Below are 24189 nucleotides of genomic sequence, written 5' to 3'. Positions count from 1 at the left end.
CAGCGTGACGCTGTCGGGGTGCGGTGAGGGGCCCTGGGAGCGATGCCGGGCGGTGCTGCCGGCGGCGTTGGGCTGTGCCGTGCGGGGGGCGGTCCGTGCAGGGGGCGGTGCTGCCCCTCCCGGTGCGGCGGGGCCGGCGGCAGCGCTCAGCGGGGCCGCTCACACCGGAGGAGGAGGAGGAGGAGGAGGAGGCGGAGGGGCCATGAAGGTGAAGAAGAGCGGCGGGGCCGGGGGAGCGGCGGCGCGGACCGAGGAGGAGCTGGGACGGAAAGCGCTCATCGGGCCCGACGACGTGCTGGGGCTGCAGCGGGTCACCAGCGGTACGGGGCCGGGGGGGGCACCGCGTTTCTGTCGGGTGAGGGATGGGGCAGAGCTTTGGGTGCGAGGGGAGACCCAGCTTTAACGGGGGGGGGGGTGAGGGTGACCTGCAGGGATGCTCACGTTGCAGAGTGGGGACCCCCCCCCTCAAGCCGGGTCAGAGGTGGGATGCTGCTCATTGTGCCCGTCCTGTGGGTGGGCCAGGCTGAACCCCCAGCTGTGTGTGTATGGTGGGGAGGGGGGCTGGAGGGGCTCGGAATGGGTTCACAGATCCAATGGGGAGGAGTGTTGTGACCATCCTGCAGCCTTCCCGGTTGGTTTCCCCTTTTTCACCCCCCCCGTAGCGCTGCTGCGGTCTTGAGAGCATCCTGTGGGGCTGGAGGGGCTGTTGTGCTCGCGTGGCAGCAGCTCTGCGGGACCTGCTGGGATTGCAGCGTGCTGAGATGGGAGATGGCACATGCTCCGGGCCAGCCTGGCTGTGACAGTGTCCTCCTGCCCCCCGAAGGGCCTTTTTGCATCCCGTGTGTGTTGTCTCTCTGCAGGGGAGGAGGGGGCAGCGATGGGTGGCTGTGCTCGGAGCAGGATCAGTGCTGCAGGCAGAGCTGTGCAGTGAGAAGCCCCAGAAAGAAGGGATGTGGCTGTGGGTATCGGGGCATGCAGGCGGCCCCGGGGGCTGAGCAGCACAGGGGTGGGTGGAAGGAAGGAGGGGAGGAAGCCCTGCAGGGAGTGCTGGTCTGGGGGGGTCTGCTGTGCCTGTTTCCCTGCTGAGATGCTGTGCTGGGCTGTGACTCATTGCCCAGGCCCAGAAATCAGAGCAGAAGGCACTGGAGCATGCTGCCAGCACGCTCAGAAGAGCAGCAGTTGGATGGTGAGTCCCAGCGATGGCTGTGCTCAGTGCTTTGCTTGTTGGGAGCCCACGTGGCCCTGCGTGCAGCTGTGCCCTCTCGGGGGGCTGCAGGCACGTGGCCCCCCCCCCCTACCCTTGCTCCTGGGGTGTGCAGACCTCACAGGGCTTCAGCTCTGGGCATCCTGGCCTTGATGCTGCCGTTTGCTCTTGGTAAGCACCCACATTTTTAGTGTGCAGGAAGGCTGAGCTGATCACCCCCCAGGGAGCAGAGCTGCTCTCCTGCCTCTTCTTGCCACAGGGCAGCACTCACATGCATTTCCTATCCATCTTCCATGCTCTCCAGAAAGTGTCTTACTCTGCTTCTGCTCGAGTGTATGGTGGAGGTGCCACGTTGTGATCCAGAAGGACCTGCATGCATTGGGGATGTGGCCAAGTTCACTCTCTCTCTGGTGCATAGGTCCCTGTAGGTTTGTATGGAAGCCCAGATACAGCTCCTTCCTCATTCTTTCTCCCCGCAGCTTGGTGTGTACAACATGCAGCCTTGGTGCCCGTAGTTAGGGCAGTGTCTGGGGTGTGGCTGGTGCCTGGCTGGAATTTGGAAGGAGGATATGGGGTGGAGGGCATGGGGAGTGCTCCTTGGACCACGAGAAAGATCAGCATATAGTTCCGTCCCCCTGTCTGTGTTTTAATAAGAGGACTTGGCAAGGACTTTGTGGTATTGTGGTCATGTATGGCTTTTATAGGGTATTGCAGTGGTGATACGTGTTGGGATGTGCTAAAAGGACCATCAGAGGTTGTCGGATGGAGAGATACACGGTTAAAATTTCTCCTCTCCCGCTCCTCTTCCATTTTTTTCTCTTCTTAAAGCTACTTGAATTAACTCTTTCAATTGCAAATCTTACTGCCTATACCACCCAGTCATCCCAACTCGTGACCATGGCCACTTGTATCCCGCTGACCCCAGTTTTGATGCCCAGATCCAGGTGCTCCGGCCCACGTGAAGCTGACACAGGAGCTGACGGTGGGGCGAGAATTGCAGCAGCTCCATCCTGGTGCTGTGGACATCCCTCACGGTTCCAGATAACTCATTTTGATCCAAACTTCTATGCCAGTACCCGCAGCAGCTCGCACTGTTGAACCCATCCTGCTGCTCGTGGCTCTGCTCCTGATGCCTTTCTAATAAGCTTAAAGGGGGAGCGTGCAAACTGTCCTGCGTGTTGGTGCCGTGTCCTTGCAGTGTCACATCCTCCATCACTTCTGGGCACGCTAAGGTCAAACTGATGGACCCGGGGTGCTGCCCTGGTGTGTCTGGGTCTTTTGGAGGGCTGGGTTGAGGTGTAAAGCAAAGGGACCTTTTCCTTTGCAATTAGCAGGGTTTGTTACTTGCTCGTCCGACTGCGGTTACAAGAAGAGGAAAACCTCGTGACGTGATTAACTCGGGATTAGCAAAGGAGCAGGGCAGAGCTCGGTTCAAATTGCAATTAATTACTGCAGCAGCAGGAGGATCAGAGCGGTGCGTCTGCAGTTATTGGGGTGTGCATCTGCCAACGTCCTGCCTTGTGGGGCAGGGAGAGGAGCTGAGCGCCGTCCCCGATGCCTTCGACCAGGCTGAACGTTTGCTAGGTCACGCTGTGCTGCTCCCACGTTGCCTGCAGGCGAGGTTAATTCCAGCACAGCTTTGATTTCTTTGTCTGCCTTTGGGATGGGAGCCATGGGTGGTCAGCAGGAGGATGGCATAACAGCGTTTGCAGTGCCATCCCCTGTTGCCACGTGACGGTGCCAGTTGTTAAACTGGTGCGTAACCAAGGGCAAGCTTCAGGCTGAGAGCACCGTGCATAGCACAGCCCTGGGCACCTGCACGGCTTGCCTGTGCTGCTGGGATAAGGCTGATCTTAAGTTTTACTATTCCGAGTTTCATTCTAAGGGCTTCTTTGACACTTAGCAAACCGAGAGGTTGGATAAATGATTGATGACTTACGTGGAAACACTTACAAAACAAAGCCTAAAAATAAGGAAGGCGTGCTTAAGCATTTCTGAAAGTAATCTCTTCCGTGAGCTGTCATTTGGGATTTCTCAGGGGCAGCAGCTTTAGCCAGCCTGGCGGAGGGGCCCAGTGGTCAGGGCAGGCACCTGGTGGGTGCATTGCATTCCAGCTGAGCTGTGTTAGCATGAAGCCAATGCGTGCAGGTTAATCTTCAGAGCCGCTCCTGAAGCTCCACGACTTTCCCTTCCTTCCCCGTTTAACTGAGACCACTCATTGCATCAGGAGCTCTGATTAGCTGGGGGTGTCGTTGGGGGGGGGGGGGGTGTTAATGAATCACTGTCTGGGGCTGTGATGTGTGGAAGTGTTTTGATAGGCAGACTTCCTGCAGCAGAGCCATATTGCAGAGCTGTGTCAGGCTGCTGTCACCGTGGCTTCTTCCCTCAGCAGCACAACAGACGCTGCTATGAACCTTTTCAAGGCTCGGTGACGGCTCCCAGCTTGAAGTGCTGTGCTGAGGAAGGGCTTTGTTAGCACTCTCACGCTGCAAGATGGGCTGCGGGATCTCCGGGGGAGCGCACACGGTGTGTGCATCGGTGTGTGCATCGCACCACGGCTGAGCTGAGCGGGTTTGTCCTTCTGCCAAGGCCCCAAGGGTTGGGCTGTCCCCACCAGGGATGGTGAAGGGAATGGAAAGCTGTGGGATTTGAAATGGGGGAGGCAGAGGGCAGGGAGGTGGTGGAGTTCTTTCTTTGATGGAAACGTGCCCTGCCTTCCCCTCGAGGTCCTGCACTCTGTCCTGCGTCACCGCTCCGAGTCCTGGCTGGGCTGCTGCTATTTTCGCTCGCTTCCTCCTGAGTCTCTTCAATCTGATAATCTCCTAATCTCCAGCTCCCAGCAATTCCTCTGCAGTCGTCTCTGCTTTATACCTGGCTTACATCTTGGGAGAGGTCTTTAAAATAGCCGCTGACCTCGTTGGCTGGTGCACGTTAAGAAATAGGTCCGGATGGCGGCCGCAGTCTTCTCATTCCCTAAATTCTTGTCATTGTGATGGGGAGAGGCGGTCCTCCTGCAAGCCACTGTATCTGCCTCTTGTACAGCATCCTCCCAGTCTACATTCCTTTTCACCACCAGATCTCGAGTCCCTTCTTACCCTTGGGAGTGACACCCCATCCCATCCACTAAATAACCTACTTGGGAAGGGCAGGCACTTGCAGGTCTTTGGGCATGATACAGAGCCCACCATGCCCGCTGACTGTGGCCCTCAGTGCCACATCTCCATAGCTCCTGAGCACCTCCGTGGATGGGAACTCCTCCACCTCCTGGGGCAGCTGTGTCAATGCACCGCTGCTCTTTGGAGAGTAAATTGTTCTTAACATCTGACCTGACCGTCTCCTGGTGCAGCTTAAGGCCATCCCCTCTTGTCCTGTTTCTTCTGAGATAGTCATAAACGTGAATAACTTTGGGTTTGGAGTTCTGGGATAGCTTTAGGAGGAAGGGGGGTCCTCTTTTGTGATTTGTTTTTGTAGCATTTACCCTGGGCACTTCAGACCAAAAGACAATCTGCTGGGTTTCCTGAGACGTTCATGTGGCCGTTCCTTCATCACTTGTTCATCAGTGAGGGCTGATGATGGATGAGGGCTGGGATTGAGCATCAAGTGAGGGCTTCTTCAGGGAGACGCTGTGATTATTGGGTTCCCAACAGGGAAACAATGCTACCTGCTTTGGAGGAGGCAGAAGAAGCAAGAACCAAAAACTCCCTTTCTTATAATGATCCCCTTCACCTACTGGAGCTCTGAGCAGCCTTGTGGCTCGCCGGGTGCTGGAGAACCGTGGGGCTGTGGCACTGAGGGACGTGTCAATGGGCACAGTGGGGGGTGGGTTGGGGTTGGACTTCGGGCACCTGAGAGCTCTTTTCCAACCTGAATGATTCCATGATTCTTTCCCCAGACGCCATCCGTTTAGATACGGGTGCACTGCTCGAAACGAATAAAGGTTGTTGAATGCTTTCTATTGGAAATCTAGTGCAGGGGTGCAGGCATCGATGGGCAGGAGCCTGGTGGGGATTCTGCTTGGGGTTTTCTCCCTTCCGGTGGCTCTGATTTGCTCTCCTCTCCTGTGGATGAGTCATGGACACTGTTTCTGTAGCAACACTGCTGCCAAGGAGGGGGGATAAAGCTGTTGCCATGGTGCTGGATGGGCAGGAATTCTGCAGAAGGAAAACACTTAATAATTAACTTGCAGGCAGACTCAGCTCCAGACTTGCCTTTGTGCTCTGGGGAAGGTGCCCTGGGCTCACAGGGAAAGGCTTCAGTGCCATTTTCAGTGCTGAGGGAGGAAGTCCTTGCATGGGCCGAGTGTTGGTAGAGGGAAGAGGCCGTGCTTTGTCTGGAGAGAGGGGAGATGGTGTGGGGAGGGGATCCTGCTCCAGTCAGCGCAGTCGGCTTAGTGCCCCTAAAGCTGCTTAGTGCTCGCGTTCTGCCAGAGGGCAGTTTTTAAAAAGGCAAAGCCTCTTACCCTGAGAAGGCAAGGATTTGGTGCAGGTGCTGACTGCTCTCAATGCCCCGAAGGAGAAATGGATCCAGAAGCAATTGGCACAAAGCTGGGGAAAAGGTGACGACCTCCGAGTGCTGGGCAGCACGAGCACGCGCTGCTGGGACTGCCTTCGTAGGCACAAAGCCTTCATATCAGCCTGCTTTCTTCTGCAGATTACCTATGCACTCCGGAGGAAAACGTTTACAAGATAGACTTCACCAGGTTTAAAATCCGGGACATGGAATCGGGCACGGTGTTGTTTGAGATCACCAAGCCAGCAGCATCAGGTGGGTGTGCACACAGTGCTGCCTTCGTGAGCAAACCAGTATCAACACCTGCTGCCTTTTGCCTTTTCCCATCCCTTTTACTCATTATGTCCCACAAACAGGAGAAACTTTCACCTGCAGGAGGGCCGGATTCCCAACCTGCAGCAGAAACACTGCTCAGGTGTTCCTTTGTACCAACACAGTGGGCAGAGTTAATTGCTCCTGCATTATGACCTCCATCTGTGATGAGAAAGGACAGATGGATGTTGTAAATAGAAGCAAAGGAGGAGGAGGTCAGCATGTGTTGGCTGCTCATCAGCTGGAGCCTATCAGCTCATGTATGACTGTGCAGATGATGTCCTTGTATTTAATAGCCCTTATTTCTTGGGCCCATGTAACAATGTCTTGAGCCAATGCAGAATCTCCTGTGTCCTATGGCAGGGAGTCTCCCTGCGTAACATCATGCTGTGGTTAACACTGCTTTTGCTTTGGACCTACTGCATACTAACTTCATTAAGTATCCTCTATTTAACTGAACAGATAATTTCTAAAGCTCCCAATTTATAACCTCTTTCAAAAGCCTGACTGTCACCTTTCCCCACTAAGGCAAATCAGGATTGGAATCTCTAATGGATAGTTCATAGTATTTTGTGTCTCCTTTAGTTTGCTGGCAGAGCCTCAAACGTTCAACTGTGGATCTTTGCTCATAGTATATGTTTTCTTAGTTAAAATACACAGTCATGCTCACGCAGGCTCTTCACAGAGGGCTCTTTGTGTGCTCGGTGCTCTGCCAGAAGGACCTTTTAGTTCTCTGTTGTGCAGGGGAACCAATTTCCAACTCTGCCAACTCAATGGGAATGGCCCGGGCTACAGAGAGAGGGCACAGCTTTGCCACCGAGGCAGAGGAATAAACCACCCAATGAGGAACACTTCACCAGTTTCCACAGTGGGATTGTTAGGAAGGAATGTTGTCCCAAGGCAGCCTTTGCTTTGCACTTTTGCAGAACGTGAGCACAATGACAAGAAGGACGTGGATCCCAACGCGGGGCGCTTCGTGCGCTACCAGTTCACCCCAGCCTTCCTCCGGCTGCGCCAGGTGGGGGCCACGTAAGTAACTGCTCCTTGTGCTGCTTGGTTTTCCTCCTGGGATATGTAAAAAGTGGCTCCCGCTTGTTGATCCCACCGGGAAGTTGAGTTGATTTAATTGGGGTCCTTTTGTTGGGATGGGGATCTCCCAACGCGTTTGCTGGATGGCTTTGCTTCCTCCGTCCCTTTAGCTTACATAGAACACCAGAATCATTCCAGTTGGAAAACAGCTCTCAGATCTTCAACCCACTCCACCGTGCCCACAGCCCTCAGTGCCACATCCCCACAGTCCTGAACACCTCCAGGGATGGTGACCCCCCCACCTCCCTGTGCAGCTGTGCCACTGCAGCACTGCTGTTTTTCCCTAATACCCCAAATGTTGCTTTCTGGCCCCCCAGGACCAGGCAGGTGGGCTTCTGTGTCTTTACTAGATATTTTAGAGGCATTTGTGTCACTACATGGCAGTTCTTTGTTATCTCTGCTTTTCTTTGCATTCACTGAAGTTTAAATTCAATCCAATTAAGAGCGCATGCCCATTGCTATTATGGCATTAAGTCCATAGTACTCTACTGATCACTGCTTAGAGCTCCTAGTATAAACCTACTTTATTCAAGTGTTTATAAGTTGGTTTGCAGTGTGATAGTCCCTATCAGCCCCACGTGTGTGTTTCTGAAGAACTGATGTACATTACTCCTGCTCTAGGTTAAAATTCAGCACATCATGTGTAACTAATGCCTACCTTTCTGTAAGAGGTTGTGCCTCATGGTAGAGAGAAACTTAAATATAGTGCTGGTTCTAACTTCTCCTCATTTATAAAGCAGAATAATTCTAGCAAATAAGTCTATTTGTACATCTGCTTTTTAAATACCCATCAGAAGAATTAAACAAGCCTGAATGGCAATCCAATGCAATAAGGAACTCGTAGAGATTGACATAGGGATGCTCGAAAGCCTTCCTTGAGCAGAAAGCTCATTTCTTTCTCATTCTTCCTTCCCAGGGTGGAATTCACAGTAGGGGACAAACCCATCAATAACTTCCGCATGATTGAGAGGCATTACTTCCGTGATCAGTTGCTGAAGAGTTTTGATTTTGAATTTGGGTTCTGCATCCCCAGCAGTAAGAACACATGTGAGCACATCTATGAATTCCCACAGCTCTCGGAGGATCTCAGTAAGTTCAATTACTGTGATGTTATCTCATGTGATTTAGTTCTGGCATCAGTATGCAATCTGTGTAACCTGATACTCTTTTATAACCTCTCATCTTGTATGTCAGTAGCCTTGTCCTCATACTGCAGCCTATGGAAATGATTGGCTGCTGCTTGCTTATTGTCACACCATGAGAGATTCCTTTTGCAGTGTTTTGGGGATAGGTAGAGCCCTTAGATGTTGTATGGTGCCTTAACATATTTGCATTATGAGCTCCTTAAAGGAGCCTTCCAACAAAGTCTACAAGAAAGACAGTGCAGCGTGTTGTCTCAGCAGGGCTTCTGTTTAACACAATTGATTTATTTCCCCTGCAGTTCAAGAGATGATCCTCCATCCATACGAGACACAGTCGGACAGTTTCTACTTCGTAGATAACAAGCTGGTGATGCACAACAAGGCAGATTATTCATACAGTGGAGGACCTTGAGAGCGGGACGGACAGCCAACCTGGGCTGGCCTTTGCTTTCCAATTGAAGTCATCAGGGACATCAACACCTTCGGTTCAGTTGCCTCCAACGTCAGCTGGACACAGATCCACAAACCAAGGACTCTGCCACAGTAGGAGTTTCATGACCCAACTGGCCAACCTCATCTCTTGGAGCAGACCCAGATCTTCAGAGCTCTGTGTGGTTCTATGATGCTACCTGAACTTTGGGTACCACTTCCCTATGTTCTTCAGGTGTCTGCTTTCAATATGGCCTTGTGGGACCTGTGGGATTTTGCCCTAATTCTGCAGATTTGTCTGCTTGCCCTCACGTATCCTTTGGGACTCGATGGTTTCAGAGAATGCAATTTGAGAAACCGTGTGAGTGGACGGATGCAAGTGCAGAGTTTTGGTTGGTTGGCTCTTGTTGTGAATGCTTCAAAAGCACGGCCGGTTTTAGCCTGTACATCCAGCTGAAAACCTTACGAAATCAGGTTTCATCTTTTGGATTATTGCTCTAAATAAGCATCTCATCCCTTTGTTTTGCTCCTTCTGCATAGTGTTTTTTAAATCATGGAAGCAATGAAACACGCAGTGAAGACCAGTAGTTTCGTCAGGTTCTGTCCTCCTGCATTTCAGATGGAAGAACATAGTGTTGGGTGTCTCCCAACCCTCTAAACATCCTCCATTAATTTCAGTTCTTGCAAACTGAATCCAGAGTAGTCTGGCTAAAAAAAAGGATTTTAGCTTTATGTAACACTTCTACATAGCTACCATTCAGCCTGTCCGTGCTATATGTCACACATGTCTGTTTTCTTTAATCTATGCTCAACACTGAGACAAGGGCTTCAGCAATGCTCATTAGAGCAACACTAATTTGTCCAAGGCAGTCAGAAAGTGTGGAATGTCCAATCTCTCGTTTGTATCTGAATTTGAAGTATGTTACGTCAGTGTTTTCCCTTTGTTTTGCACTGGGTATGAATACAGGTGAGGCAGCAACTCTAATAACGTCAGGCTTTAAGCCCTCTCTGTAAGAAGTTTAAGAACAACCTTGCACAAGTTTCTCAGGATGCACTTCTTAGGAAGATATTAGTGCAATGAAGTAGCAATGTCAATAGAATAGTGCATGCAAAACCAAACCTGAGAAGGTTGTGTAGGGTCAAAGCTTCCCTCCTTCATTTTTGCCCAATTGCCTGTTGTCATGAAACCCTTACTCTAAAGATCAGTGATACTTAAAAAGAGGAAAAAAAAAAAAAAAAGGCAGTTGCAGTCTGTAGATATTCCTATAAATACTTGATGTCTCCATGTCTGTTCGTGTGAGTTGAAGTGGAATGTTACATGTTAGCCTCAGATACGTGTGGTTGTGCTAATTTTTATAAACTACCATTTCCAGTCGTGATGAACCTCTTTTTGGTCATAGCTTAAGTCAAACAGGAGAACTGCGAATGGTTACAGATGTAGTGTAAGAGCAGGGAGGCTGTGTGCTGCTATTGGATCGAGATCAGTCAGGTGTGTGAGCCGTTCATAGCATCACGGAATCGTTCGGGTTGGAAAAGAGCTCTCAGATCCCCACGTCCAACCCCAACCCACCCCACCGTGCCCACTGACCACAGCCCTCAGTGCCACATCTCCATGGTTCTCCCACACCTCCATGGTTGGGACTCCACCACCTCAAGGATTCCATTTTCTAAAGAAAATACAATGAGTTTAGGTTACAGTTTTATTTTTTTTTTAAGGTTGAAACCACTATTTTGGCACAGCTGCTATCAGTCAGTCATTCTTATCACGATGAGACTTGTATTTATTGCTGTATTTTGTCAGTAGTGTATAAAACTCAACACCTTGCCTACGGCTGTTTGAGGGTTGCGAAGAGTTTCCTCGTTATTTGTATTACGCTTGGAGCTACAGATCAGCAAGTTTTATAGCACAGTAATGACTGAAGTTGAGAATAGCTCCAAAAGTCTGTGTCCTCCCCACCCTTTTTTTTTCTCCATCTTTATATTCAATGACGTTGTGCAAAGTTGAGCATTGAATAATTTGGTTTTGACTCTTGAATGAGCAAATTGAAGACAGAAGGGTGTCTGTAAGTAGCACCCTATACAGTTGTAGGCGTTGCTTATTTGTTTTAATTACTCCCATCTCTCAGCACTTTCCTGCTGTTCATAATAATAACGTCTACTAATGGTGCTTGGCCAGAATTGCCAGTCTTACCTTTCAAACAGCTCTGTTGTCTTTGTATATTCCCATATTTTGGTGCAGACTCTCATCAGTCTTGGGTTATCCAACTAAGCATCCTCTTTGTATGTGACCAATGTGCAAATCGTTGTTTGCTGAGCTGAGATAGTTGTCTTCTGGTCCCTTTTAATGCTACCTCCTCTTCAGTCTTTAGGAGTTCAAAAACGAAAGTAATTTCATAAAAATGGTGCTGTAATCAGCTCAATAGGTCCCTACGAGAAAAGAACACAAAGAGAGTTACCTTTTTCCCGATAGTTCCCAACAGTTTTGTTGAATGGACTTCCCGACGTCCTGTGTTGTGTGGTTAAACACAAGAAGGCAAACTACCCACTGCTGATCTCCATCCCCCAATCTGCTGGCTGTTCTGGTGATTCAGGTTGGATGGGTCATACTTTCGGGCTGATAGGAAATTCAGTGTGAGTCATATGGGAGATATTTTACTGTACGTATTTATTGCCTTCTAAGGATAGGAGTACTTTAAACCAGGAGAAAATCGTGGGGCATTTTCCATAACATCAATTCCAACCTATTGGACTTCACCTTTTCAGGATTGTTCCCTTTCGATTTATTTCTATTTTTTTTTTGAAGCCTCCACAATTTCCTACAAACGAATTCCTATCCCTAAGCCAAGGGTAACAACAAGACTTTCCTGTGGGATATGCAATGGAGGTTCTTCTGTGTTTCCCACTGCCACAGTTCTCGTTATGGCTCCGTTTCATGTGTTTGCATTTATTTAATATCTCCACTCACACTATTTACAAACATGGAAATTACTGACCAGGAGGGAGTTTCCTTTACACTGCTGCATAACCAGGTGGAAATCTACGTTGTTGACTTGGGGCACAATGCTTTTGCCCAAAAGCAGCACCAGAATGATGTTGTTATTTTTCTCATTTTTAAAATGATTTTAATTTTTTAGCACTGTGTCTCTGTTTGAATGAACCAGCGTGGAAAATCAGGTTCTGGCTTTCTGAATGAAAAAGAAAGCAAGCCACATCAAAATCCAACCAAGGTTATGTTAGCAGCGACTCATCGTTTCCCATCATGTGCTGTCGACTGGATGTGTACTGATAGTGAATTGATCTTAGATAAAGAAGCGGGTGCTCGTGGTGTCCTTGTTTAAAAAAAAGAATAGGGAAGTTATAACCCAAACTTTCTTATTTTATTCCAATCTCAGAGTTTGCAAGGAAGGACAATGGTAAAAACATTTGTGGTTGGCTGCGTGGTCCAGTTATCCACAAGCTTCAGAGGGAGAAATAGAATGATTGGTTTTCAAGAACACACCAAGAATGGTTTAAATTGCAGGAGTTCTGTTCTCCTGTCATTGAGAAAAGCCTAAATTTGTCACTATATATATATATATATGTTATATATGTGGTATATATGTGGAGTGGGCAGGGCATTCGAAGTGGATGGTCCTTGAGGTCCCTTTCATCCATCCCATGATTATGCCAGCAACCCTTTTCTCTATGCCCAGCACGAGTGTGATTAATATGGAGCACTGTTTATAGAAATGTTTCTCTATATGAAATCTCGTTGACTGTTCATATCACTTCCTAAGCATAGGACTGTATGTGAAGGGTGTGATGCTCAGTTATGTCTGATAGCACAGCACAGCCTGACTGAGGGTGGAGTTGTGTGTCTGTATCTGTTCTGTAGTAACTGCCTCCCTAGGATCACTGTGTTAATGCCCACTGTGCTGTCTGCTTGCACCCCAATGCTACACTGAGGAACCCTGTTTGAATGTGACATTGACTTTTTTTTTTTTGCATAGAGTCAGGATTGTCTGTATTAAAATGTATTTATATATAAAAATTATATATCTATATATTTTTTGTGGAAGGAGAGTAGGATTCTAGTTAATACGCCATTGAGAAAACATTAGGAGCATTTTTATCCAGTCCATTTATAATTCTTTGTACCTTATGGGGCAGTGAGGAACTGGTTGGAAACGAAGGAAAAAGAGGAACATTGGCACTGATTCCGTTGCTGTGGCTTTGGTTTCCATCTGCTTGACTTGCTTGCAGGTGGATAAGGGGGGAGAACAAAGATTGATGCTACAATTCAGTCTTCCTGTAGGAGGAGAGAACTTAAATCTAACCTACACAAGGACGGGGCAGGGACGTACACTTGCTTAATTGAACATTGGCAGTTTAGGCATAAATGTGCATCTAGGCAATATGCTTTAACTTCTTCCGTGACCGAGGGGAAAATGGTTCAACGTGTCACTCTCCTTAGCAAGTGTTTCTTCTCCTGTAACATCGCAAAATGTAAAAAGAAATTGAAATAAAAATGAAATAAATTATTGATCTTAGAGATGGAGGTGCTTGTCCATTCCTTAATGCTGTGTATCTCTTATAGCGTGTGTTATTTAATGATAGGTTGTTGTATTAGCACATGGAAAGTAAATTTCCATTGCTTTCCCTCAATGTTTTCAAGCCGTTTTTGCACCAGTGGATGTAACCACCTTCACTTTCAGGTGACGACAATGCATGTGTTAAAGCTCTTCTGTGGCTTCTAACTACGTAAGGAGGACAATTAATTAAAGTGTTCGAAATGGGGTTCAGCCTTCAGATGGGTGAGAGTGTTTTGGGGTGTAATTAAAGTGAATTATTCTCCAACCAGGCTAACAAAACTTCTGCAGATGGCTGTTCTGCAGCTGGTTGTGCTTCGCAAAGCTCTGCCAGCTGCTCTACGGAGAACTGACTTTCGGAGCTGGTGTGACATTGGGATTCGTGTCCCTGCCACAGTGACCAAAGGCAAAACATCTGAAGCGAAGCGGAGCGCGTGGAGGTCGTTCCATCTTCATGTTCTGGAGCTGTGTGATGTGCCTGCATTGAAGCCTGCAGTGAGGTGACCCGAGCACAGGTTGGTAGTGGGGTTATTGCTCAGCGGTGGTGAGGATGCGCTCCAAGTTTGGCTTAGAGTGGAGGTGTTGATTGCCTCTCAGGTTTGTGTTTCTTACACTATCAGCTCCTTGGCACATCGTGCATGCTCATATTGTGCTGTAATTCTTCTGTCTTTATTCAAGGGCATTCATCTTCCTGTGCCTTAATGAAGCTGGCGTGTGAAGGTAATGTGTAGCAAGAAATAAAACCAGGAAGGGAAGTTATGATACATGAAATACATAAGGATATTTATTTTATGAGCGTTAACGCATATGGAGGATATGAGTTCCAAACACGTTTAGTTTTCCTTCTCCTGCTGAATGACAGAATCAATTAGAAGAGGGGAATAGCAAACGGGATAGCATAGCACCTTTGTAGTTCAGCTTTAATGAGTCAGGCAATGGTTCCAGACTGAGAATTAGTGGAGTTCCGCTATATGCTATAAATCAGGTTTGAAACAGTATTACAGAAATGTTCTTTGCAGCTGAAAAAATAGATGCACAGGGTTCCTGGGGCTGTCTGGCAGGAGGCACGTGCAGAAAATCTAAGTACAAGTGTCACCTCTTTGACAACTATTATTTCAGCTAGCATTCGGATTTCTTTAAGGTAAGTTGAAGTGAGAGACTACTTCTACCCAAAGCAAAACCTTGCACTGAAAGCCTTGCAGTTTGATCCATTGGCTATTGAGTAATTTTCTTTTCCTGTAGTGAGGGGTCCTCTTTCTTCCCTTCTTTCTCCTCTCCTTCTTCCTTTGCTTTCTTTTTTTTTTCCCCTTCTGATGTTCTAAAGTTATGGAGCTAAAGGTGAGCGCCCCAGGCGATCACTTAAACCTGGTGCCTCCAACAGGCACAAACACGCTGGGCTCTTTCATGTGGTTGAAGTTAAATTCTTCAGTAGTTGATGAGTGAGATCTTAAATTCTTTGCTCATCCAGGCTGGTCAAATCCCCTTCCCCAGTGCTTTAAAAGAATTACTACTACTGAAAAACTCGTACCTCACATCACCTTTTCCTGAAAGGCCCTTCCAAGCCCTTGTGCCTACAACACACGGCAACAAACCCCGTGGGCCGCCGCCTCTGTGGTGGATTCTGGGGAGGAAAGCAGAGCATAGGAAATACTTGCAGGGCCACACCTGCCTTGTTTATAGCTCATTACTCATCCCCACCCACTGCAGGGCCCTGAGTATTTCCTTCAGTGTGCCTTTACCTGTGCAGCAGCTTTGCCTGCACGGTGCTGGGGTGGTTTCTACCCGCTAGCCCTTCCCTTTCCCCTTCAAGTCCCCCTCAAGTGGGGGCTCCATGTCCCCACCAGCAGCTGCCACTCGTGGGCCCCATGGCCGCCTGGCTGTGAGGTGAGGCCGTCAGTCACCCCTCCCTCCTGTGTGTGCTGCACCTTACTTGACATAATTGCTTTCCTGGTGATTAAGAAACCCGAGTAATGCACCTAACGACGGCCAAGCCTCGTGGCTTTTATGGGGAATTAAAAGTCCAACGGTTTTTTTTTTCCTCCCCTCTTTGGGTCAGAAATGGCTCCTCGTGCAGAGGGGTGCTTTGGTGCTTTGTAAGGCTGAACTAGCAGCCTTAGCAACCAGGGCCTGCAGCTGCTCGTCGCTGTTTGCTGGCCTTGTGGCCTGCTATCTCTGCAGAGAAACGATTTGCAGCAAGGTCAGCGTGAGCTCAGTTCTGGGAAAGGAATTCTGGCTCTGGAGGACGGGGAGTCACAGAGTGATTAGGGTTGGAAAAGAGCTCTCAGATCCCCAAATCCAACCGCAGCCCACCTTGCCCACTGCCCACAGCCCTCAGTGCCACATCCCATGGCTATGGGACACCTCCATGGACGGTGAAAACAGAGCTCAAACATCGCTTCTATTCCTTGAATTTTCTGCTCTTTAAATGAAACGCACACATTGAAGCTCATAAATCCTAAACTTTGGCGTGCAAATGTTTTCCTAATCGTATGCCGGAGAGGGCAAGAGTGAACACTTCTGTTTCATAATAAGATATTTTTATGGTAATTAAGATTGTTTTTCTCTCTTGTTTGCATAATGCTTTTGATTCAGGCTGATTAAGCAAACATCATTAACCTCAGACCGGGAAAACTTCATTCTTTTCCTCCTGCATTGGTGCTGCTGCTTGAAATGGCCTTTAATACAAACGTATCTCACAGAGATGTGCAGTGTGTGCACAATCCTTATTGCATGGTATGGGTTAGGGTTTGTTCTACTTTGTTTCTGGAATTGTAATTTATCATACGACTCTTTCTTCATATTCCCATATGTCAGTGTTTGGGTTTTTTATGTGTGTGTCATAATCAGTAATGCTGCACTGAAGCAACACAATGAAGCTCTCTATATAAGAGCCTAAAGGGAATGGGGGGACCCGGACTATTGATATGAGTAAAGAACTTGCAGTCTATTTTAATGCATTATTCTTTTTTTTTCTTAATATAAGAAAAAATATGTAATGGCTTTTAATTTCTGTGTATCTCACATATAGAATGCATTGGAAAAAAATAAAGTGTTTGGAATAAATTAGCAATTAGGTAGGGGGGACAAACCTTGTTGATACAGTGTGTCAGGAAAGTTGAGCAACAACACAAGGCAAACACATCAGGGTGTTAATTTCCCTTTCTGTGCTTTACATCTGGTCATTCTTCAAAGACTTATTATCATGGAAAATATAGAGTATGTTATGAAGCTTAGATGTCTCTCTTTTTTTTTCTCTCCTGGTTGTGATCATGTGAATGGTTGCATGTATAGAGTGCATTAGTGCATCTGAAAGAGTACCATGGTCTGTTAAATGGAGATCTTAGAATCTATGAATTGCTTTCCGCTTAAGTCCTTAATGTAGAAAAAGAACATATATATATATATATATATAATATTTATGGATTTTGAGTTTCTGTAGCTCATCTTGGTATTGTCTGTACTGTCAATGTTAATGGGTTTTTCATGTGCCAGTCTCCAGGGTTGCTTTAATCACATATACCTTATTACAGTTCTGCTGTGTTTTTAGAATGCTGGAACTTTTTACTGCCCTTCTGTTATGTTCTTAAGCATTTTTGTGACATCACTCCCTCTGCCAAGTAGAAACGTTGGGAAGATGATTGTTAGTTGTGTAGGAATGCAGAGCGAGGAGAGCTCAAGCGTGGCCTTCATGATGAGAGATTATGAGGTTACGTCACACGTATTCTTCCTAAATCTTCTCTATCTGCCTGCCCCTAATCTGATTTTGGTTTAAGTTTAGGCTGGTAGCCATAGCTGAGGGTGCAGATTTCAACCTGAGTGTAAGTGACCTACTCTTACTCCAATAGGTTTGATGGGTTGGCGGTTGGACTTGAGGATATGGGAGGTCTTTTCCAACCTTAATGATCCTATGAAATTTTAACCTGCTCAGTTTCTTCCATGTTTCCATAGAGCATGAATGGAGATATCACCCAAGAGGGTATACTTACCTATTAATTCACATTAGGAGCAGTATCTAATACCAAAGTGAGGGCTCGTTCAACACCATCCAAGACCCCAGTGGATGTATTGGATATTGGCTAGGTGTTGAAATAGCAACGCTCTCCAGATTTGGCTAGCTGCAATCATTATTGTTTTCTGCCTTGATGGGAAAAGCATAGTAGAAATTAAAGCAAAGTCTTGATTTAATGCTTGAATAGCTCATCTTACTGTTCAGCTCATCTGGACAACAGTAGAGAAATGAATACAAATGATTTCCAGCCAAGTAGAAATTCTATTAAAGTGGTTTTTTGTTTGTTTGTTTTATTAAAAAAAAAAAGTCTTAAATTTCTTTTTAAACACAGTAAACCATAGATTTTTCATTAAAGTACATCTGTTGCTTTGGTTTAGTCTGTCAGCAGCTACTCCTTGGTCTTCTAATACTTGTAGAATCTTCACACCGTGTTCTTGTTCGTCAGAACCCAGAAATCCTTTCAAGGAGACTACAAATGTTTTAGTATGAGGATGTTTTATTTCTGTAGTGGTCTTTAGAAGATGGCGTTGACATCATTGACTTCAGGAAATAAGTTAGAGTATTTTTTTTGCAAGCAGCTTTCATAAAAAATATCTGAAAATTGTTCGTTTTCTTCTTAAGGTCATTTGCTTCAGGCAGAGGCAGAGGATGAGTGCCTTAATAAAATGGTGTCGACTGGCACAGCAGTTAACAGTGTTATCTTTAAATAGGTTCTTTTCTTTTTTTTTTTCATTTTTTTCCCTTTTTTTTCCCTTTTTTTCTTTTTTTTTTTTTTTTAGTATCCGTAGAAAATTATTATAGTAAGGCTACATATCCTGCAGATGAGTTCTGGAAGGTCTCTTATTCCAATGGGCACAATTTCAGCTCTTGTAGCAGATGTCACTTAGGCGTGTGTGATGGCTTGGGCTGTGTGGGGGCGAAAGGAATGATAGCTGTGGTTCACATTAGTGCTATAGGTTTGGATCCAGGATTACCCAGGTAGGCAGGAGACACTGTATCCAACTCCATAAAGGCAGAGTAGAGAGTAGTGAGCTGGAGGTCGGGTAGGTTGCTGTGTGGGGTTCCATTTGGGATGGCGACTGCGTTGCTGTTCTCCATCTGGCAATGAGAAGGGAAACACTGGGAAGACGTTGGGGATGATGAGATGAGAACCAGAGGGTCCACAGCTAGGCTGTCATCCTTCAGCTCCTCCCAGAGATTGCCTGGGACAAAACAGAAAGGATTGATTAACTTTCTTTACCCGTGAGTTTTGAAACACCTGAGAAATAGGTAATTATACAGCTGTGTGTGCTGTATGTGTAAGTACTCTTAGTCACTTGTGATGGTTTAGTTATTGGTCTTTCCATTAAACTTATCTCAGTGAAAGCACTCACTAAGGGACTGCAGCAGGGCTGTGTTTTTCATCTTCATCACTGAAGATTTCTTCCTGAAGGACATGGTTAGTGGGCATGGTGGGGATTGGTTGGCAGTTGGACATGGTGACCTTCGAGGTCTTTTCCAATCGTAATAATTCTATGATTCTATGGGTGGGGATGGTGGGGGTGGGTTGATGGTTGGACTCACGATCGTAGAGTCCTTTTCCAACCTTAATGCTTCTATGAGTTGGCATAGTGGAAATGGGTTGATGGGTGGACTCACGATCTTAGAAGTCTTTCCCAACATTAATGATTCTATGATTCTTGGGGGCAGTGGCCATAATATAGTCACCGTGTTGGGCTGTGGTGTACTAAGCCCAAATCTACGCTGTAGGACTGCCTTGGAACCCTACCTTGGAGATCAAAGTCGGTGAGGGATGGATTCAGAGCATCGATGTCGTTGCTGAGGTCCCCCTCCTGCAGCAGAGGGTCGGGCACCGTGCGGGCCGTGCAGTGCTCTGTCATCACCTTCACACCGCAGCTCGGGGGGGTCTGGGCCGGCAGTGGGGAGTCCTGGGTGATGCTGGGCTGACCCCGCAGTTCGTTTGGAGCCTCCCCAGAAGGAAACATTGTCTGATGGTCGGGTGTCTGCGGCATTAATGCGCTTGAGATCGGAGGGAAGCCCTGCGGGGCCGTGTAGCATCCAGTTTGCTGCCCTCCGAGCAAGTTTGGCAACGCGTTCTTGGCATGGAGAGCTCCTGATGATGTGTGGATGGGATGCAGAGGCTGTGGTATAGAGGAAAGCGAGGGCTCGCCCAAGGAGTGGGGTTGGACTGCCATCTGCCTGGAGAGGGGCGCACCTGCAACGCCATTCGGACCGCACGACATGATGGAAGATCGCAGCTTTTCGCCTTTGTCGCCTATCAGCGTGTCAAGCTCTTCTACGAAACAAAGAAAAACAGAATCCAGAAGGTATTTCCTGCAGAGCCTTCATCCGCATGGCTTGCAGCCGGGGAATGGGTGGGCGTGATGGCAAAACAAAAGGGCTAACCTGTAGGGTAATAACTCCAAAAGCCTGAAGTGCTCATCTAAATCATCAGTGCTGAATGTATATGGGGAAAATTATATTGTGGTGTTTAAAGACTGGATTTACTATTTACTATTACTATACTAAGTATTTACTGGATAATTTCGATTTTATTCTATCGGACTTAATTCGGTGTTGCTTTAGCATCTCACTAGGTGTTACGATAGAACACCTTTGTGCCTATTTAGAAGCAAAACCAGGCCTTTAACTCTGCTTTTTTGACTTTATATTAAGGAAAGCATCCTGAAATATTTCCGAAGTTGTGTATAAATGCCGTTGTACAGCTCGGTGTGCGTTGCAAAGCAAGTTGTGGGGACTGCTGCTTGAGAACTAACGCACTTATTACTGACCTGGCTTTGCCATACTCTTCCTCACAGCCACTGGATCTTTCCTCTTCCATTTCTGCAGCTCCTCCTGCATCTTATCAATCTTGGCAGGGTTCAGAGCCCACAGACAGCCCTTCCGAGAAGAGTTGCCCGATTTGTTTTCAACTTTCTCAAAGCATTTGTTCAAGGACAAGTTGTGGCGCACCGAGTTCTTCCAGCCATCCGGGGCTGTCTGGAAACACAAAGCCAATCTAAGAATGGTTTTTCAAGGGAAAAAAAATCAATCAATCCCATATAGAATCCTCCATTTGGTGAGACTGTAATACTGCTTAGGTGATATTTTCTACGTTATGAAACTGGTATGTTGGAAAGAAAGTTATTCATCTGCCCTCGTGGTTTAATCTCATGCCCTACAAGTGAGATATGGGTTTCTACATCTGATCTCACTGCACCTTTTTGCTTTCCACTTATTTTTATATTGGTGGAAGCTGGGAGGTTCTTTAAACTTCAGAATGCATGGAAGTGATTCTTCCATTTGTATTTAGGTGGTCTCTGGTCAAGTAAAATTCCTTCCTTACTCTGAGGAGGGTTTTGCAGTCAATTGCAAGAAGGAAAAAGGTACTGCTTATCACACTGAGATGTTGCAAATGAGCGTGCTGGTCTGTATCATAGGGTTCCTATGGTGAATTCCTGATGTGTCACTTCCTTGTGTTCTACAGAAATTCCACACAGTCATAGAATTCTATAGAAATTCCATAGAATCACAGGATTCTGTAGATTCTATGAAATCTGACCTTTGGATTCTTCCATTGGAACATGAACTCCTCGTCCCCCAAGGCAGACCTTCCCTTCAAGCTGGGAAATACCACGTTTTCCATTCCTGACAAATTCCTGATCAATTTAATAAATTTAATACTTGCTTCATCATTCAGAATGTTGCTTAGTTGTGAAAGCTGATTATGTGTCATTTGCTACAACAGGAAGTATTTGGCTTTCCTAACAGCACTGTTTCTACCCTTTTGTCCACCTGATGTCAGCATTTCACCGTTCTGTTGGCCGATCCCGTAGGTGAGTCAACCTGCACTTCTGTTATTAAAAAAACAGTATAAAAACCCGACCTGGCCCCTTACAGCCCTTTCTGCTATAGGGTAAGATTGAAGGTGAGCTGGGATGCATTGGCACAGCTGCCCATGGAGGTGGGGGAGTCCTCCTCCCTGGAGGTGTGCAGGAACCATGGAGATGTGGCACTGAGGGCTGTGGTCAGTGGGCACGGTGGGATGGGTTGGGGTTGGACGTGGGGATCTGAGAGCAATTTTCCGACCCGAATGATTCTGTGATTCTACAATGAGCGTTTCTGGTCCCTCACAGACCACATCCGAGCTGTTTTCTGCCGGCTCCAAAAGCAAATACAACTTTCTCCAAGGGAAGGTGTGCAATTAGCTGCTGCCTGCGCTAACCTGGGAGAGCGCTCGTGCTCCTGGCCGTGTGTGTGAGGCTGCACAAACCTCCGTCTGTATCTAGACAGGATAATTAGTGTTTCTGCTCAGTGCTGGGAGTGGTGTGTGTTTCTCAGAGGTTTTCAGATGTGTGGGGGTGTGAACAGTGAGATGGTTTTAGGAACGTAAAAGCAAAAAGTACACGGATTTATTCCGGGGAGTGCTGCCAAGAGTTGAACAGGTTCTTGCGCTAAACACGGTACTGCTGAGCAGCAAGAAATAGTTGTTTACCTAGCTGGGCCCTGAAGGAATGCTCCAGCAAAGCGTTAGAAGTACTGCTCTGTCACCAGTTTTTATTTTCACATTTGATGCTTGGTTAATGAACCGAGCTCTGCCTGCTGGAGCTACAGTCGTACGGTTGGAGTTGTTTTACTGCAGCTCTATTTGGCCATCGTTGCTTCCAGAGCAGTGTGGAAGAAGCTATGTGGAATTAGGCTCCATTTGGACCTTCCCAACCCCTTGGACCACTGGCAGTAGCCCAATTAACAAGATGAAAGCTCAACGTTCAACTCTCTGATTGCACCCAAGCAAAAAAAAAAAAAAAAAAAAAAAAAGATGAGCCAAAAAAGGTCATTGTGCAGACCCACTGATCCCAACAGCCTCTTGAAGTTTAAAGAGTTCAGTGATCTTGCAAAACCCTTTCTCTTTAAATCTAGGTCTCAAGAGAAGGGAGAGGTACATCAAAGAGTACTTCACCTTCAGCTGTGTAGATGATTTTTTTTTTTTTTTTGGGACGTAGGAGTTGGACTGCTCTGTTTCAACTAGAAATGAGATCGTTGCATCATAGAAACTAAATTTGCTGTGGCAGCGAATACGAGTTAATTTGACTAGGCTTGTATCATCTCATGTCTCCCAGCAAGATTCTACGTACACTTGTGCTCTACTTCAGTTCTGCTTTAATTGCTTCCCCTCCCCCTGGTGAATCCTGCTGTTTACTGAGTTCTGTAGCACCAACACGAGGCTGTTTGCTGATTTCTATATTACTTTATCTTGTTAAAGTTTCTCTGAAATATGGTTTTTTGCCATATATTGATAATTCTATGGGCTGCCTTAAAGGCCGGATGGAGGTAGGGCTTAGTCCTTATAGGCACATTTGTTTATTCTCTGCTTATTTCAAGGATGTTTGGGATGAAAATATTTGATTGTATTTATAAGTAAAATGAAAAAAAAAGGCAGAAAAAAGTTGCAAAATTTGGACTGTTCCAATAATAACCCCTGCACTGTGCTTTTCCTATACCGCATATGGAGGCTGTGACCTCATTCCTATTGACTTATAAATAATTGAAGAAAAAGCCACGAGGGTCTGCAAGACCTCCCAGTGGAACAGATGTGTTCTGATGAGTGAGAAGAGCGAGGTTTAGACTGGGGCTAAAACAGTTATTTAGTGCTGTGTTGTAAGACAGAGGAGAAGTAACTTCAGTTTGGTCTGATGAACTACTATTGGCACACCGTTATACCCGTAAAACTGATTTTAATGATCCCACTTCTCCACTTGAAACTTATTCGTGCTATGTTCCTAGAGGATGGTAATCAGATTAAGAATGTATTGCTTTGCTTTAAACGGTGTCATCCATGCACTGTGCTAAGAAGCCCAGTTCTGCAAAGCACCAACTTGAAGATGTTGCTGGAATAGGTCCTCATTCTCAACCCTCAATTATTTTCCTTTGGGTCATTAATACTATTTTGCAGCTATTGGTAAATTCATGGAAAGCAGTACTGTGATGGCTGAAATACACCTCCTGATGTTTATTTTTGTTCTGAAGGTGGGAGCACCACACGGCTCTTACGCTCTCGCCATGTGCCATTGTGTTCTCCTTGGGTTGGATCTCATTGTACCATCATGGGATACCTCTGGAACGAGGATGGGTGGGCTCTATTTATTTTCCCTTCTCTCAGTTGTAACAAGCAATGGAGGGCCTAGTGATTCCTATGGGGAGAATCTGGGGTGCTGGGAACGCAGAAGTTGAATGGATCCCAATGGTTTCCTTCATGACAATGTGTTTTCTTGCCCTCTGATTACTGACCCTCAGAACCTCCTGACACCACTGCAGAATTGTATCAGGACATTTATTCTTAATGATTCTTAGTGCTCTTTTCTTAATAGGGAAGTCTGAATCGTCTTTCTGTAGTTGCATTAAATCTACTTGAATTGCTGCATGTTTATTTGCAATAGGAAGCACAAGAGCCTCATGTTTCTTTGGTTTTAGGTCTTGCTAACAGCTGTAGGCCACTTGCTCTGCACATTTAGCAAGATGTTTTTAGAGAATCTGCAAGAACAAAGCTCTGTGTAGAGAAGATACCAGCAATTCAATTACAGCTCTCTTTAGATCTAACTGTAATCCCTCTGTTCTGGGGCTGCATGCTGACTAATCTCTTCCCACCTGCATCCCAAGTGCAAGAAGCCATTTGATCTTACAGCATGGATTTAAATCTCAATAGCATCTGGTGCAAGCTGTGCAGCCATGCCTTCACCAGCATGACCGTGTAATTATGAGCTTAGTGCCATTCATCACATCTTATACTTTTCCTTTTACAGGGCATGCCAGAGATGAAGTTGCCCAAGATGACATCCTGGCTCCAGAACAGAGCACCTGATGGAGCTGTGGGTGACCCTCCTCACTGCAGGGAGTGGGACCTGATGGCCTTTAAAGGTCTCTTCCAAC

At 46.7% G+C, this 24189-nt stretch overlaps 2 protein-coding genes across 6 annotated transcripts in view; one reads left to right on the top strand and one right to left on the bottom strand.

Moving 5' to 3' along the window:
- Positions 1-116: 116 nt before the first annotated feature.
- Positions 117-13214, top strand: UNC119 (unc-119 lipid binding chaperone). 2 transcript variants are annotated; one of them, XM_001234936.6, is made up of 5 exons: positions 117-320; positions 5855-5968; positions 6952-7054; positions 8031-8203; positions 8556-13214. In XM_001234936.6, the coding sequence occupies exons 1-5, from the start codon at positions 203-205 to the stop codon at positions 8666-8668; spliced, it is 621 nt and encodes a 206-aa protein (XP_001234937.1). In that variant the 5' UTR covers positions 117-202; the 3' UTR covers positions 8669-13214. The 2 variants fall into 2 exon arrangements, with proteins under 2 accessions (XP_001234937.1, XP_024997803.1); XM_025142035.3 differs by lacking the exon at positions 117-320 and adding an exon at positions 5462-5759.
- Positions 13215-17532: 4318 nt separating this feature from the next.
- Positions 17533-24189, bottom strand: part of FOXN1 (forkhead box N1) — a 28994-nt gene continuing 22337 nt past the window's right edge. For all 4 annotated transcript variants that reach the window (XM_015296059.4, XM_415816.8, XM_015296058.4 and 1 more), the window contains exons 7-9: positions 20055-20262; positions 19031-19558; positions 17533-18464 (exon numbers count right to left, since the gene is read on the bottom strand). In XM_015296059.4, coding sequence (XP_015151545.2) covers positions 18202-18464; positions 19031-19558; positions 20055-20262 — 999 coding nt within the window. In that variant the 3' untranslated portion in view covers positions 17533-18201. The remainder of the gene's footprint in view (positions 18465-19030; positions 19559-20054; positions 20263-24189) is intronic.

The sequence above is a fragment of the Gallus gallus genome, chromosome 19 (genome assembly GCF_016699485.2).
Source record: "Gallus gallus isolate bGalGal1 chromosome 19, bGalGal1.mat.broiler.GRCg7b, whole genome shotgun sequence".
Taxonomy (NCBI): domain Eukaryota; kingdom Metazoa; phylum Chordata; class Aves; order Galliformes; family Phasianidae; genus Gallus; species Gallus gallus.
Note: the sequence above shows the minus strand (reverse complement) of the source record. Positions and strands in the feature narration are given on the sequence as shown.

Excerpts from the sequence above, each read along its gene's own strand:
- UNC119 (XM_001234936.6), top strand. The coding sequence starts at position 203 with ATGAAGGTGAAGAAGAGCGGCGGGGCCGGGGGAGCGGCGGCGCGGACC. Across the intron at positions 5,969-6,951 it reads CACCAAGCCAGCAGCATCAG|AACGTGAGCACAATGACAAG; the intron begins GTGGGTGTGCAC and ends GCACTTTTGCAG. Across the intron at positions 7,055-8,030 it reads CTGCGCCAGGTGGGGGCCAC|GGTGGAATTCACAGTAGGGG; the intron begins GTAAGTAACTGC and ends CTTCCTTCCCAG.